Here is a 15,728-nt window from a genome sequence, read left to right as displayed (position 1 = left end):
GATTATTGGAAGGGATTTACCTAAATTTTTATCGTCAATGTACGTATCAGGTAATCACTTTTCGACCCTGCCGTAATTGCTATATATTTAATACTTCCGGATGTCATATCCTAGAGCTTCAAAAGCTCTAACAGGTATGTTTGAAAAATGGCAAAATTTGACGTTACATGAAAGTGAAATGTCAGCAGCTGAAAGTGGAAGAAACATACTCATGCTCAAACATAAAATGGCATACTCATTTCTGCTCAGCAGCAGTATAAGATTGTTTATTATATACAGCGGTGACAGTCTGCTCCGTGCAGGACACATTAGTAAAATTGCACATGCGACTCAGCGTCTGGAAGAAGTTGGTACACTTCTGCGAAGGCACGGCACAAATTCTTGCCTCAAACATGCAGGACACAGATGTGCACGATTTTCGTGCAGAACAGAAAGATAGAGATTAGCAGCCCACTGACAAATGGCAGGATGCGGGGCACTTTAATTGACATTGATGAAAGAAAAAACATTTTATTCACTAACCATACTGTCAAAATAAGACTGCATAAAAGACGCCTCAGCTTTTAACAGTTTCAAGTTTTCGCTTTGCCTTTGTGGCAGACAACTTGTCATTTGCTGTTTTTGCCTTTGTTGCAGACAACTTGTCGTTAGCTGTTTTGCAGAAGTTGTTTAGAAGGGTGTTTGCTGCTGCACTTAAAATGTAATGCATGACCTGTTGAGGAGCATGCCCATAAACACAAACATCCAGGTCATCATTATCACTGAGGATGCCATACACAAGAGCCACTAATACTTCTTTCTGCTTAGGAAGTGCAAAGAACTGAGAGGCGAAGCGTGGACTCCTTAGCTTGTCGAGCACTATTTCTGTGGCAAGCACAGCATTTATAACAAGTTCACGTGGGAACTTCAACCCGCCCCTGGTCATGCTCGTAATAAGGACATTTTTAGCAATGTCTATGTCCGCATCATCCATTACCAGGTTTTCTTTGCATGATTGGCACAACAGTTTCTTTAGTGCGGCATGAGCACAGTATCCTGCAACGTATGTGACAGCTGGAAGCCTTGCCACTTTCTTCTCAATATCGCTGTCACTAACTGTGACATCAAACTGGCTTAGCAATGAGTTGACACTAATGACAGGTATATCGCACAGCGTTTCAACGTCGGGCAGCTCAAGCACTTTCTGTAACCGCAACTTTGTCTCGGACTCGTAAATCTGCCTAATTGACACATGATAGTTGGCACCAGACAACTGACGGTACCGACCAAAGCGATCCTCGAGACAATCTGTCTGAAACTTGCCTAGCAAAACGTACTGCATACCAAGCTCTTCAAGGCAGTAGATAGCAATCTCATGGAGTGCATGAGTTGTGTGACATAAAGCCAAGTGTGTTTCTCTTGTCAAATGTCCTGCATCATGCTTCAGACTCTCCCAGTAGTCGAGCCACTGCATCATTTTCTCCAAGAACTGTAACTGGGGGCAAGAAGTCGAGGTAATGGGCTTTTGCAGGTCATCTAAAAGCCTCTGGCCCTTTCGTGGGGTCTTGACATTAACAATTTTCCACCATGTTAGCACGGTGTTGATGTATTGAGCCGTGCTATCAGCATGCTGAAGGCTGCTATTATTAAGTGCTGCCACTGTTGATGAATTGAAGATTCTCAAAGCCAACTTTACATCTTGCCTCTCCATGTTAGAAGGATTTAACGCCTTCAACGACAATGTCGGAGCAATCTTCAAAAGCTCATTTTGTGCAGACTCATGCAGCTCAAATAAAGTTTTGAATGATGCTGCTAATATTTTGGGTGTGGCTTCTGTACTGTTCGGATCTGGGAAGTACATGCACCTTCCTGCATTGCGTTGGTTTAACCAGTTATTTCTGACGCATTTTAACAAGTGAACAGGGTCCACGACAAAAAACAAAGGTCGTGATTGGTCAGCTGGATGTTGATAAACTATCTTTAGTCTCGGGGGGCTTGAAAACAACGACATTGTTTTCCTGTTGATAGAATTGTTGTCAGAGATGATAGCAATCACTTTAAACCCAGTATGCTCAAGCTTGACAACTAGCGTTCGCAAAAAATCATGCAAGCATTTTGCATCAATTGTAGCCACTGGCAAAATATGCACAACATCTTTGTGATAAGATAACAGACTCTGAGTCATAAAGACATATGCTGTTTTTGCTGGGCTTGCAGTGTTGACTGCTGCACCTGTTATTGATCCAGCTTTGAAATCAAAGTATGACTGAATGTGGATTTCATCCATCATTAAAGTTACTATCTTTTCATGTTCTTTCATTGTGGTAGCAACCTTCGTAGCATATGACAGAAAACAGGAGTCTTGCTGTTCCATGGCTGGGCTGACCTGTTGAGTGGAGCAGAGACGTCTTATTGTTTCAGGATGAGGCAACTTTACCTTCAGTGAACCTCTCAGGAATCGGTACGCATGCGGCGAAATGGTGTAGAGGAGACTTGCAAATACCAGCAGGTCTGGCGAGTAGCGTGCTGCGTTATTAAGGATGAGCTCCACTTGAGACTTTATGAACTTCACGATTTCCAGATGCCATCCGTGAAGCTGATGCTGCTGATCATTGCATATCAACTCCTCCAACAGTACCATCACAGTCGCAAGCAGTTGACGAGCCCACTGGACATTGTTGGAAGCATCAGGAGTGCGAAGACGCTCAACATGATGAAGGATGTCACATAGTTGCCGCAAGTCCTGTAACTCAGCAGGCACGCTGACACCATCAAGTTCCACAATGAGCGTTTCCCCAAAATACACTTCCACACACATGCTGTCTTGAACTATCACTGATGAACGCACAGAGGCGCCCCGATCAACAGTCAAATCCAGGAATAGAACCTTCGAGTCCATCTTGATCACAGACCAAAATGGTGAGGTGTTAAAGCTTGGCAGAGCATGAAGGAATTCGGAAAAGCTTGCAACTTTGTTCTGCTTGTCCTGTTGTCGTTTTTCTTCCAGAGATTTTTCAATGGCAATGCGGAGCGATTCGTCCTCAAGACGCTTTCGTTTCTCCTCCGGAGCCTCCCGAGTGCACTCATTTTGACGAGAGAGGTACTGAGGACAATTCGGGAACACACTCGGTACCGCATCCGGCTTCAGCCGGAAGACTTTCAGCGGCACTTCAATAATCTTCCCCGTCTTCTGGTCTGTGTACTTTGACGTTTTAACGTAGTCGCTGGCCAAAAAATGCTTCTCGCAGAGCTGAAACGACAAAAAAAGAAATTCTGTGGGAACACGTTTCATACAGCCGAAAACAAGAACAAAAGAAGTATGAGCACGTTTCAGGCTCCGATAATGCAGGCAGGGCGATTCAGCTGGTGCTGGATACACTCAGCCGCAAAAACGCGCATTGCATAAATAACAAGCACCCGTATCCAATCATAAGACGTATCTTACCACTGTGTTCTTTGTAGGAGCGAAATCCTTTCGGGGAACCGCTCTTGTCCATGCCGCCCGCCGCACCGGGTCGTTGGGAAACACGTGCACTCGCACGCTCGGCTCTCCTGCGTAGTTCGACTTGCAGTTTGGAGCGCAACAGCACCCGGGCATTCTTGCAGTTCGTTCACACGCACAAACACAGCGCGAAATCAAAAATATACATTTTGCAAACGTAAAAAGGACACACGCTCACACGCAAGCTATCCAACGACATGCGAACACATGCGACGAGCGACTCGAACGACCAGCTTCGATCACTGGCCAGCAAACGTGAAACGAAATCCGACGGAGACGCGTGTGAATGCGGCTGCTTAATAATGTTTAAACAATGCGATGTGCCATTCTTTCACAATACAGTTGGCTGATTGAAACCGAGTAGTTAAATTCTGCAACCTTTGGCAAAGTTCGCGCCCTAATTGTTACAAAATTTAAAAAAATGACTTGTTTCGGTTCAAGCCAGAGTCACCGCGGAAGCCACTGCGAGGCATCCGTAGCTGTTCTTGTCCGGACTTGTCAGCCTGTACGTTCACGTGATACAGACGTTGGGCGAGACTGTCGCCGTCGGTTTGCGTCGATCCGAGCCATCCGAGCGATGATCTGAGCTTGGTGACGTAGGCGCTTGGGCGAGGAGGTGGCGCGGGGGCCTTAAGTTTTCTAGGTGGTGTTGGTCCCATTCAGCGCGTTTTCAATAGAAGTTCAATTTTGTCAATGCCTTAACACGCCGCGAGGTGGCGATCTTAGCCCAAGCGTCGTAAAAGCGTCGGCCTCGCTCATAGCATCGCGCTAATCCAAACCAAAAAATTGGCCGCGTATCTGCGTGCTTCGCTGCAAATGTCGTCTAAAGACGATAGAAGAGGCGCTGCGTGAGATATGGACGCCATCTGGCAATACGTCGGGAAACACGAGTGCTGTGTTGCGGGCTGGTAGTCCCGGCGCAGCGGCAGGCGAAGACCGGCGGTGACCAACGCGACCGGTGGGGACGCCGGCCATCCTGAACACGCTGTTTGGCGCGATGCGCCGAAGGAGAAGAAACGTCCGCACTCAACGAGTACTCTCCACAAACTCTCTTACTTACACGTCGCCTGGGTAAAACAGGAATGACAGAGCGGCGCCCCCTGTCATTCGTACAATGCAATACTGAACCGAAACCGAAACACAACATGAGCTTGTGCAGAGGGCACGGAGGAAGACAAGTTTCAGCGCAGTCGCCTTTTCAGCGCACCTTAAGAAACTAGGGTTGTAACATTGTAGGGCGAGTAGGGCCAGAAGGACCGTCACGACGAAAACCTGCCTCCTCAGTCGTATACGCCTCGAACGTTGGTGTGGCTTCGCGTTCCCTCCTCCGCTCCTGGCCTTTCCACAAGGCTACTGCCTATGTACGAAGGCCCCCTACCGCTTCCTACGTCAAGCATCCCCAGTTAACTATATGATTGAGCCTGTTCAATCATCTACGGACCGCCGTCGTCGCGGCCGCGAGACTGTTCACGTCGATCGACTGAAGCCGCATTATGACCCACCAGTTGTACCTGTTCCTTAGGTCGCCAGGATGGCTCCTTTTCCGCGGGGGAGTGATTTGTAACATGGTAGGGCGCAGACAAGAACGCCTGCGAAAGAAGACAACGAAGACGGTTGTTGTTGGCGCTCGCGCTTGCTCGGCTTGGACCGCTGATCGCTTCAGCTGTGGCAATCTTTTAATAAACGCGTTACTGTCTCAACGTTAAACGCATACCATCAAGGTCTTTAAAATTGCGTATCTATGTATTTTCTGTTAAAGGAACACACCGCCTAATATTTACCTAGTGATGTTGCGCCTCAGATATGCGTAATGTTTGCTTTTTGATCAACAATGTACACAAGTATGAACCTAGTCAGCCATTCACGATGGCTGGCCCTTGGGCAAGTGGTTCAACTTTGGCCGAGTGGCTGAATCGAGGGACGTGCCGACAAACAGAAGGACAGACAGAAAGACAGACCAAAATTTCTGCGTTTAAGTTCCCCAAGAAAGACTATCGTCTTTAAAATAGCTCTGCGACGCGCGCCTGCCTCACCTGGCTGTAACACCGCGTTCCCCACTCACGCGCTCGCCCCGAGAAAAAACAAAATCACAGCATATCCACGGGGCGAATGATGATGAGTGGGGCGAAGCTACGGAGGGAATCATCTGTAAACTGTGAAACTCTTCCGTGAAATGCGCCCAGTACATAATATAAAGAGTGTGAAACATCGTGTATATATTAAACATCAAACTTTTATTGTACTGTTGGTTTACGTGGTCCCTTCATTATCACTTGTGATCGGTGAAATGCAAGGAAGAAGTCCGCTCCCGAGCGAAAGAGCGCCAAGAGCGACCGCATTCCCCGCTCGCCCTGTGCGAATTAAAGGCAAGGCTAGAGGGAAGACAGGACGCGCGTTCCACGACGCGAGGTCGGTAGCATGCCCAACGAAAGCCAACGGAACGCGATCGTGCAAGTGCTCCGGCTTCGCATCGCCTCATGGTTCCATTTAGCGTCCCAAAACCAAATATATTGCTCAAGGTGTGCCTTGCGTTTTTCGTAGAAATAATTTCTCTATCATGTACATTAAGACGAAAAGTTGAAAGCTCACTAGAGTGTATCGCCCGCAAAGTATGTCTTTTAGTGTGATTTAACTCTCGTACGGCAGGGTCCTCGCGCCGTTGCCGGTCCACCTCGCCCGTTGACGATCGGGCGAGGTGGCTACATACAACTACTACTAATACACTTTAAGAAAAACATCTGGCGTTCTTTCGTTCTGCTTTTACAAAACATCTGGCGTCTTTCGTTGGTTTATTTCATCAATCAACGGCGTTTTGAACAAAATTTTTATTGTTTAATCACGCACAGGAGAAATCTAAGCCAAAAGAGAGCAACGGGGGTATAGGGGTTCCTCCTTTGAGGGAGCAAGTGCTTTGCCACTCCCATTACTCTCCTAAAAGGAGCAACGGCAAGGGGACGAACCGTTGCTCTCCTTGAGGACCAACTGTTACTCCTTTCTGATGCTCCTCAAGGGAGCAACGGATGCTCCTTCCCGTTACTCCTTAGTTTCTTCTTGGGCCGAAAAAAAATTCGTTTTTGATTGACTTCTAGAGCACATTGAGGTTTATACACATATTTGTTTGGATGTACAAATGATACACAGACATCTTGTTCAGAAAGAAATTTTAGAAAATTTGCAACAAACACACAGGATTCGAACTCGCGACCACTTCATCACCATGCGCGCACGCTAACCACTGCGCCACCAAACGCTACGGCGCCGTCTGAAAGGAAACGGGGTTATGTAGGTACCGACGGATCGTTGCGCGTTCTGACATGTTAGTGAAATGAGTATAGGCGCGCAGAACCAGGTGATGTTCGAAAGAGAATAGAAGGTAACAATGTATACATCTGAAAACGTCAAGGCAATGAGTCTCTCGCGAAAACACAGGCTTTACAGGCTTTGCCGTGCTCCCTTTGCGCTAGCTAAAAGGCCAGTTTTTTTTTCTTTTTTGCCCGGAGGTGTGTTTTCTTCTTCTTTATTATCATTGTTATTATTAATATCAATATTAATAATATTATTTTTTGCGGAAGAGTCGCCTCTTCTTTGAAAAGACAACACCGCCCGAGCTGATAACGTCCGTTTGCTCTGAGATTAAACACAAATTCAAACTACCGGACCCGATTGCGATAACTGTCCTCCCGCCAAAATCAGCCAGTGACAAGGTAGAGATGAGGGGGTAGGGGAAGCAGCGGCGTTAGCTCGCTGTCAGTCTCGTTGTCAGAAAAAAACCGCAAATGTAAAGTCTATCAACTGTGTACTTCTCTCAACCACTTGTTTGTCGCGAAGTATACACGGAGTCTCGCGAAGCTTCGCATTTTATTGCCACACTCTCAGGCTATATATTTATGCCAAATGTTATACGCAAACACGCCATTTGACTTGCGACGACAACAGCTTCAGGTGCTGGCGTTCTAGTGCAACCATGCCTTTTATTAGGCGCTTTTAGCTTGTATTAGGGGCTTTTAGCTTTACGTTACCGTGTTACGAGTTGCCGGAACGAATCTGCGCATACGCGGGCCTTTACGGAACGTGAACTACTCTCCGGATTGGCTTTACGTTTACGGCCCTATCTCGAAAATCCACATTCGTTCGCGGCTACTCGCGATACCCGCTTCGCCGAGGCTCCAGCCGCCGAGTAAAAATAAGCTGAAGTGCGAGTGGTAATTGCGATCACTTTGTTTCAGCGGCTAGAGTCACTAGAGTGACCTAGAATTAGAATACCGAAGCGGTAAAAACGTGAGAAGCCTTGACATAAATACCCCGACAGGCTGGATAGGTGGCGCCATCTAGCGGGAACAAGATGAAGCAGGTAAGCAAAAAATTGTTACTTCAGAAACATCGTGCGCTCCACTTCTGGTCTAAATGCCTTGCCGCGGCATTATTACGAATGAGTTACCTTTTCAATCATTTTTTTTTTCCTCTAAAACACTAGGCGAAAACAAACGTGTCCACGACTATGGTTGCACGAAGCGTCACAAGATGGCGACACCATCGTCGCATAACCCGGTATTCTTCGCTAAAAACCCCTCGAGATATTTCTGCAGCGGTTATACAATCTTATATAAATTAAATATAATTTAAATGCTGTTATCATCAACGTTTCATGGTTTATTCAAACGTAAAGGTATCCGTTTACGTACGGGGAGGTAAAACCTTTCTAAAACATGTGTTGCGGTAACATGGTAACATTAAAAAGTTTACGTACGAGCCAAATGTCCCTATTAGCGTGCGTATCTCTCTGTTCAGTTTACAAAAACTAGTTTCCTTATGCCAGCCCGCAAGAAAATGGGGCCCATGCATCGACCGATACAGGGTGCGTCCTGCAGGAGAGCAGCGGTTGCGCGCCGAGAGAAACTGTTGCCGTTCGTCCTTCTGTTGCTCCCTTCCAACCTAACCCTAAACGCTTACTCCCCCAACTTGAGCCATGTCAGCCATCTTGTTCCAGTTGGTCTTTTTGGGGAGTAACAGTTGGTCTTTAGGACTAAAACCGGCAGTTACTCTCGTTTTTTCCATTTTTGGCTTAGAGTGTACCTTGGAGGTAAACAATGGCTGCTAATGGGAATGAGAGACAGAAGAAGTCGGCTTTTAGCTAACACTTACACTTCTACTTCTACTAACGTTTCCTACTGGAACATGCCAATGGCTGCTAATGGGGAATGAGAGACAGAAGAATTCGGCTTTTAGTTAACGCGCACGCTGCGAATTTTTTATTGTTCAACAACGCACAGGAGAAATCTCCCACCGGCACCACCTTGGAGGTCAAAGCGTAAGACTTGTTACTCACTACTACGACCACGACGACTACGAGGGACGAACGGGTGCCGCCTTAAGGAGCTTCGCCCCTAAAATCGCGGCCGGGATACCTGGGTGGCACGACGCGCTTTGCGTTTCCCTCTAGTCTGGCTGTGGTGTTCAATCGCATCGGGATGGCGACCAATTTCTGCGTCCAATATGCGACGCTCTTCTGGCTATCACACCTCGTTCTCTGATTACGCTTTCACCGTTAACTACTACAGCTACCTCAAGGGTTTGTTTAATAATTTAACATGGACATTAGTGGTCGGGATGGACTACAGCTACCACAAGGGTTTGTTTAATAATTTAACATGGACATTAGTGGTCGGGATGGAGATGTACCACCAATCATCAAAGTGGGTGCATCCACGTTAAACGGTGCTATAGTTGCCAGACATCAATATACATTGTGCAGACACTTTTATATCAATGTACAGTACACATTCAGTTACTTCTGTAAGGGCACGCTTTACTTTAGTGTTATTCCGATTCCTATGACGGAGGGATCAACCATCTTTTTTTCATCATGGGAGGAGTGTACCTATCTACAAGGCAAGGAATTAGTATAGGGCCATGTATCGCACCTCTACTCAGTGACATTTTCTTGGCCAGCGTTGACCGTGGGGTTTCATCATGTATTGCCCATTCAATTGTGTTTTAAAAGTGTTCCGTTTCGTCGACGATTTTCTGGTGTGCCTAGATTGTGACCCAGGCGTGTTTGAGGAATCTGCGTCTAGTCTAGTAGATATTTTCAGATCTTGTGCAAATCCCCTCGAATTAACCTGTGAAATGCCTTCTGAGAATTCGATTAGGTTTCTGGACCTACGTTTGAAATGAAGTTCCGAGGGTGTTTGTTGGAGTTTTGAACCGCGTAGCAAGAAACCCATTTTGTCGTTTCACAGCTCCCATTCAAAGTTGATAAAAAGAGGAATCGCCAAGTTGTGCATGTCCGACGCGCTCCGAAAATCGTGCGTGCACTGTAACTGTGACAGTTTTCAAGGCCAGGTGACTAGATTGATAGGGGCTGGTCACCCGCACTACGTGCTAGCTTCGGTAACACAAAAGCTTTTTAAATAAATGAACGTTTGTAACGCGATTTCACGTACCGCGCTGCCACGGATAGCCAGGCTCGTAACGAGGTCGACATCCATAAAGATTCACTATGTACTTTTCACGAAATTATTTCCCACTACCGCCTGGCCAGGAAAAAATTTCCACTACCCCACCCAAAACTGAACAAGCCTCAGGCTACCACATTCAGACTTCTGCAAACCCGTACGTATCCCACTCCTCGGTCCCTTAATAGGATAGACCCCGACCACTTATACCTCTGTCACACGGCCACCACCGAACTCCATTTCACTCCGTTCGGCATTTAACTACCTGATGGAGCATTACGAGAATGGAGTTGTGGCCGTGCTAGACGGCTCGGTGCAAGCTTTCGACGGTTGCCGCATGGGGCAGAAACAGCGCTGCTGCGCTCGTCGAAACGTCCAATTTTTTGCCGGTGCAGTCGCCTTTAAAGCAACAAAAACGTGTTTTTGTGTGTTGATGAAGTGCTCGGAATCACCATTGCTGTCACAGTGCTTGTGCGTGCGCCTCACACGTGTGAGGCGCGACGCCAGCGACGCTTCACAGCGGCGGCTTGGCGAGGCGTTGGTGTGGAGAGTATACAAGTGCTGATGTCCGAAAAAATACAACTAAAACTTACACTACGGGGCGTGAAATGCACGCAAAAAAGAGCATATAGTTTTTAAAATTATAATTGAGCTCATTAGGACGATTTTGCTAGTGCGGTTTTCAGCGTAGCAGTAGCTGGCTGGGAACGAGAGTACTCCATCGAGCCGAAATGGTCGTTACCGAACTTCCTCCACCAAAAGCTCCATTTAACTACCTCAGCGAAATGGTGACCGTGTGACATGAACCCCATCTCCCTCGAGGAAAAGACGAGGGAGTTAAACGGAGTTCGCGGGTGCCCGTGTGACAGGGGTATTACAGTCGTGCCCCATATGCGGCCATGACTCATGCTCTTTCGACCACATGCTCTGGCTGTGCCCAACCCTTACTGCCTCTCCACCTTTCTCGAAGGATCAATGGGAGGAGTCCCTGAAGAGTAGTGATCTCCACACCCAACTCCAGGCCGTCCAGAGGGCCCACGACATCGCGACGGAACTTGGACTTCCAGTCCCATCGTGGGTGGAGCCACCAACTTGATCTGGGGGCCTCCGGCTCCCCAGATTCGAATTCTCCAGGTCTCCAATAAAGTTCTTGTCATGTCATGTCATGTAACCCCTCTGCACGTGCTAGCGATAATAATTTAAGGCATGCGCAAGGTCAAAAACTCACTGTTTTACCATACTTGCATAAAGTATCACACAATTTGAAGCGGATGGTCAGCGGGCCATCCGCTTAGTCGTTTAGAGTCGTTAGAGACGTTTTTTTGAGTGCGCCTAATAAGTTGTCAAAATTGTGTAACCGCGTCAACAGCACCCCCGATGACAGTATCGCCTGTAGTAAACAACACAAGTCACCTTTCTTGTCATGTATCAGGAACGTCGTCTACCGCATTCCCTTGTCATACGGCAGATTCTACATCGGCCAGACTGGCCGATGTTTAAATGATAGACTTCGCGAGCACAACAATAACGTGACCAGCTCCGTTAGTGGCCATGTATTCATTGTAAGCAATGTGGTTGTCGCCCCAAGTTTGAGAATTGTGATGTGTTAGCTAAGAACCAGAATCAAATGACAAGAGAAATTATCGAAGCGCATTTCATCTCATTGTTAAAAGGAAAGTGTGTCAGTACTCCGTCTGTTTTACTATCTGACAAAGAAATTTCGTATTTATCGGCTAACCGTCTCAACTGAACCGCTTACGCGTTTCAGTCGCGATGCATCATGTGATGATGATCAAGGTTTCTGTTGTTTTTGTGTCTTTGTGCCTTTTCATGTTTTGGTTGTATCACTTTGTTTGTGACGTGGTGCGCCTAAGAACGTATTTTTACACTTTTTCGCCCGAACAAACTTCGGTTGTCAGTCAGCGCTTCGTGTGGTGTGGTGTGTGTTCCTTCTTTGTCGTCGTCTTTTACTGCGCTGTTTCCCGTTTCACCATGCTTTACCAACTAACCAACAAGTTGACCTTAATTCTCTAGGAAGGCTGGGCAGCCAGGAAATGTGCGCCGAACCACCGAGACGTTGGCACCAGAGTCCACTTTGAAGACGAGAGGGTGCCCGTTGACACGCACCTCAACGCACCGCCCGTTGCGAGCCACCGCCGCGACGGAGTGGAGCTCCACGGATCCGAGGAGCTTGTTTGAGCGACATACCGAGGGCGAAGTGGCCTCGTTTTTCGCAGTTGTTACAGACCGTTTTGGCCGCTGGCCGCCGTGGTCTAGTGGCTAGGATACCTGGCTTTCACCCAAGAGGCCCGGGTTCGATTCCCGGCGTCGGAACCAGGCAACCCACTTCTGGCACCATGTGGTTCCCGGGAGAATTCGAGCCGAAGCGGCCGAGGAGGCAGGCTGAAGCCCGAGGGCTGCGGAGTAAAGAGGGTAAAGACACATGCTCCGAGTCCCCAGCAGTGTGGCCACGACAAATAAAAATATGGTAGGAGATTTTTGCCATGCAGTATCAGTAGATTTTGAATTTTAGTCTTTGCGCTTAGTCTTTGCATCGCAAATTCAGCGCTGATATTAGTAATTTACCGTAGAGTACTATAGCTTTGATGAAGTAGTAAAAATATTGACTCCGAGATTACTGGTGGTGTGGTTAGAAGACCCGGAGTCACGAAGGTGTCAACCTAGCACGATTAAAGACTCGGAATAAATATACAAAGGTTTCTGATGGCGCTTACCGCATTGAAGCTTTAGTGTTTCAGGCATGAAAAGACACGATGATACCCTTCCAGCTTGCGCAAAGAAGCTTTATTGCGTGCGAACATGTCTCAGGTGCACATGACCTGCTCTTTGTGCAAATTGTGCATCCTCATCATCAGTTCTCTATAATTGTTGAAATTCTGGCATGCTGAAGATTTCATGAGGCGTTTTGTATGAAGAAGGCCACAGATAGTCTCGGTGCTAAACTTATTCAGCAACCTTGTCTTCATGTTGTTGACAGCAGAAGAAACCCGTTCAACAGCTGCACTGGAATGTGGCAAACACAGCAAAGCCGACACGAACTCTGTCAATGCAATAAAGGCGGCGCTTCCATCATAGTGTTTCTGAGTAAACACTGTTCCCCAGAACTCGTGCAACGAAGAATCTTTGTAAGGATATCAGCATTTCTTAAATATCGTCATTCAGTGTCCAAAACCTGTATGGCTTTGTCTGAGACTAAATTCGGGAAGGCCTGTGCCTGTGGTGCAATAGACGCTGCTGATCCACTCATGCACACAGCTGGGTCAAGCAGTTCCAAATGTCTCAAAACAGATTCTTGAAAAGGGATTCGCTTCAGAATTTGGTCGACGCTCTCAATATAAAAATCGAGGCATCTCGAACGAAAGAACTGAGATTGTTCTGCAGTAGGTGTACATTCTCTGAATGACAAGAGTGCAGCTTGTTGCCCACTGACCTACACGTATTCGATAGGTAGAAAGCGCATGGTGTTTTTGAATTCTACTTTAGCCACCTCTACTCCCTGTGTGTAGGATCGCTTGAGTTAACAATCCATAATTGTCCTCACACAAGCTTCTGCACTTCCCAAGAGCTTTGGAATTATGGGGCATCACTTGCATTTGAATTTGCTTTTTTAAGTTGTTCAAGAGAGGCAGAACGAAGCCGAGGAACAGTAAAAACTTGTTCACTGGATCTTGCAGCCTCTTGTGAATTGTCTCAGATGCCAGAAGCCTGTCTGCGGAAGTCGCAGATGCGAAACATGCCTCCAGTGCATCATACTGTTCCAGAAAGCGGTCGACTGCAGCAGGTAGGGAGAGCCACCTTGTTTGACTTGGATGAAGCAGCTTGTGGGGCTTCAGTTCAAGAAGATTCTGAAATTTCTTCAACGTGTCTACTCTTTTAGGACTTCAGCTGAAATAGACGTAGACGTCTCGCACGAGATCTTCAACCACACGAGGAAGTTTTGAACAGGCGTAAGACGCACACAAGTGAAATGAATGACACGTGCATTTAAATGGACAAGCTTGGAATATCCTTCTTGAGCAGTGTCACCAGAGAGTGCTTGTTACCCATCGTGACACTTGCGCAGTCTTGCGTCGTGACACTTGCGCAATCTAACGAGATTGTCTTTGTACGGAACACCTGCTTTCTGAAAGGCACTAATAAGTGCACTATAAAGTCCATTGGCAGATGTATCCTTCACAGGTACGTGATCGATGTAAGCATCAGTCACTTTAGCATTTTCGAAAACCTGCGTTACAACACACATGTGCTTGTTGCAGCTGAGGTCAGTTGATTCGTCTACCATGATTGAATTATTTTTTTCTCGAAGTAGACTCCACAGCCGTGATTGGCTCTCCTGGCCTGTCACAACCTTTGTGATCATTGATGTCTTTGTTCGGCTGCTAGCGACCTGCCTTGCAATGTCGGAGTTCGGGCAAAGCTTTTTAACAAGCTTTGACAGATAGTCCATTACTGTAAAAGGCAGGTCATGCTCTGCTACAAACAGAGCCATTCTTACTTCAGCTTTTTTTGCTTGTGAAGAGATGGCAGTTCGAGGCATTGTTTGCATCAGTGTTGGCTGGGACTTAAGCTTTCTAGCGTTGCCTTCGTGTTTTCTGACTTGATGCGCCGCTCCAACAGTATTTTGCCAGCAATCAGGTTCATATCGCATGCCTTGCAATATGCATAATTGTTTCCCTTCTTGCTTGGTTGAAGCCAATTTTGAAATGCTTCCTCACGCTCCCAGGATTTCTTGTACTTTTGCTTATATTTTCTGAACAAGGGTATCAATGCAGGCTAGTTGGTATTTCATTGCAGGTTCTTGGGTGTAGCGCCACGTACGAATTGGTAAGAAAGAAGATGACAGGAAAGAGGCCCTCTTTCCTGCCATCTTCTTTCCTACCAATTCGTACGCGGCGCTACACCCAAGAACCTGCAAATATATTTTCTTTTTGAGGCTTTTGGACGGCCCTCATTTCGGTGTGTAGACTCTTGACTGGTGTCGCTGCCACTTGCCATTCTGCTGAAGCTGCTAGTAAAACTGTAATGAATGAGTTTTATGAGCAACTGCTAACTGACGCATGCATGACTTCCTACTACTACAAGCAGTGTCACCACACTGGCATGTATTTGTGATAGCATGACAGCAGACGAACAGGTCGACGAATTGGAACAAGACGCTGTGAAAAGTATGATTTGTTTCACGAAGAAAAAGGGAATAGCAGAATCTAGCGCACCAAAGATTATTTTCAAGATCTTGTTTTCTGGAACGTCTGGGCAGTACGCGTACCGACGATGAAGGGCTGCTATTCGCCAGGTAGTCTCTTTACAAAGATAAAATATTCCACCTAGACAGACACAATGAGACTACGGATTGCAGTTCAATACAGTGCGTGAATCATGAGCAACTAGGAGAGCACACGCACTGTGCGAGCAGCAAGGCAGAGCACGAGGAGTGGTTCTTGTAGAAATGACAAAGTGGGTTCGGTGTGCACACCAACTTTATGAGGCAGGCCGCAGTGACGGACACCAGCTTCATTTCGGTCAGCTTAGGTACCAAATGAGCAGTAGCATTTCGCCCCCGTCGAAATGCAGCTGCGCGGCGGGGGTTAGGGCCCGAGATCTCGCGCTTTCAACGCTAAAGCCACGTTCATATTGAAACAGCGCAAAAGACGAGGACACAGAAAGACTAGACAACACAGGCGCTGAACTGACAACTGAATGCTTTATTCAAGCGAAACATTGAAAGGGAGAAGAAGAAAGAACAAAAAATGCGCACGCAACCTATGCACATG

At 46.9% G+C, this 15,728-nt stretch overlaps 1 protein-coding gene, 1 non-coding gene and 1 pseudogene across 2 annotated transcripts; 1 reads left to right on the top strand and 2 right to left on the bottom strand.

Annotated features, from left to right (window-relative positions):
• Positions 1 to 313: 313 nt before the first annotated feature.
• On the bottom strand, positions 314 to 3,660 carry LOC119393057 (uncharacterized). Its single transcript, XM_037659897.2, has 2 exons — positions 3,425 to 3,660; positions 314 to 3,229 (listed from the first exon to the last, which is right to left on the bottom strand). Exons 1-2 carry the CDS (start codon positions 3,575 to 3,577, stop codon positions 557 to 559), a joined length of 2,826 nt encoding a protein of 941 aa, XP_037515825.1. The 5' UTR covers positions 3,578 to 3,660; the 3' UTR covers positions 314 to 556.
• Positions 3,661 to 12,198: 8,538 nt separating this feature from the next.
• On the top strand, positions 12,199 to 12,270 carry Trnae-uuc (transfer RNA glutamic acid (anticodon UUC)). Its single transcript has one exon. It is a non-coding gene; the product is annotated as a tRNA-Glu (tRNA).
• On the bottom strand, positions 12,233 to 14,446 carry LOC125759877 (uncharacterized; annotated as a pseudogene).
• Between the last annotated feature and the right edge of the window lie 1,282 nt (positions 14,447 to 15,728).

The sequence above is a fragment of the Rhipicephalus sanguineus genome, chromosome 1 (assembly GCF_013339695.2).
Source record: "Rhipicephalus sanguineus isolate Rsan-2018 chromosome 1, BIME_Rsan_1.4, whole genome shotgun sequence".
Classification (NCBI taxonomy): Eukaryota; Metazoa; Arthropoda; class Arachnida; order Ixodida; family Ixodidae; genus Rhipicephalus; species Rhipicephalus sanguineus.
The sequence above is the reverse complement of the archived record's forward strand: the minus strand, read 5'-3'. Positions and strand labels throughout refer to the sequence as shown.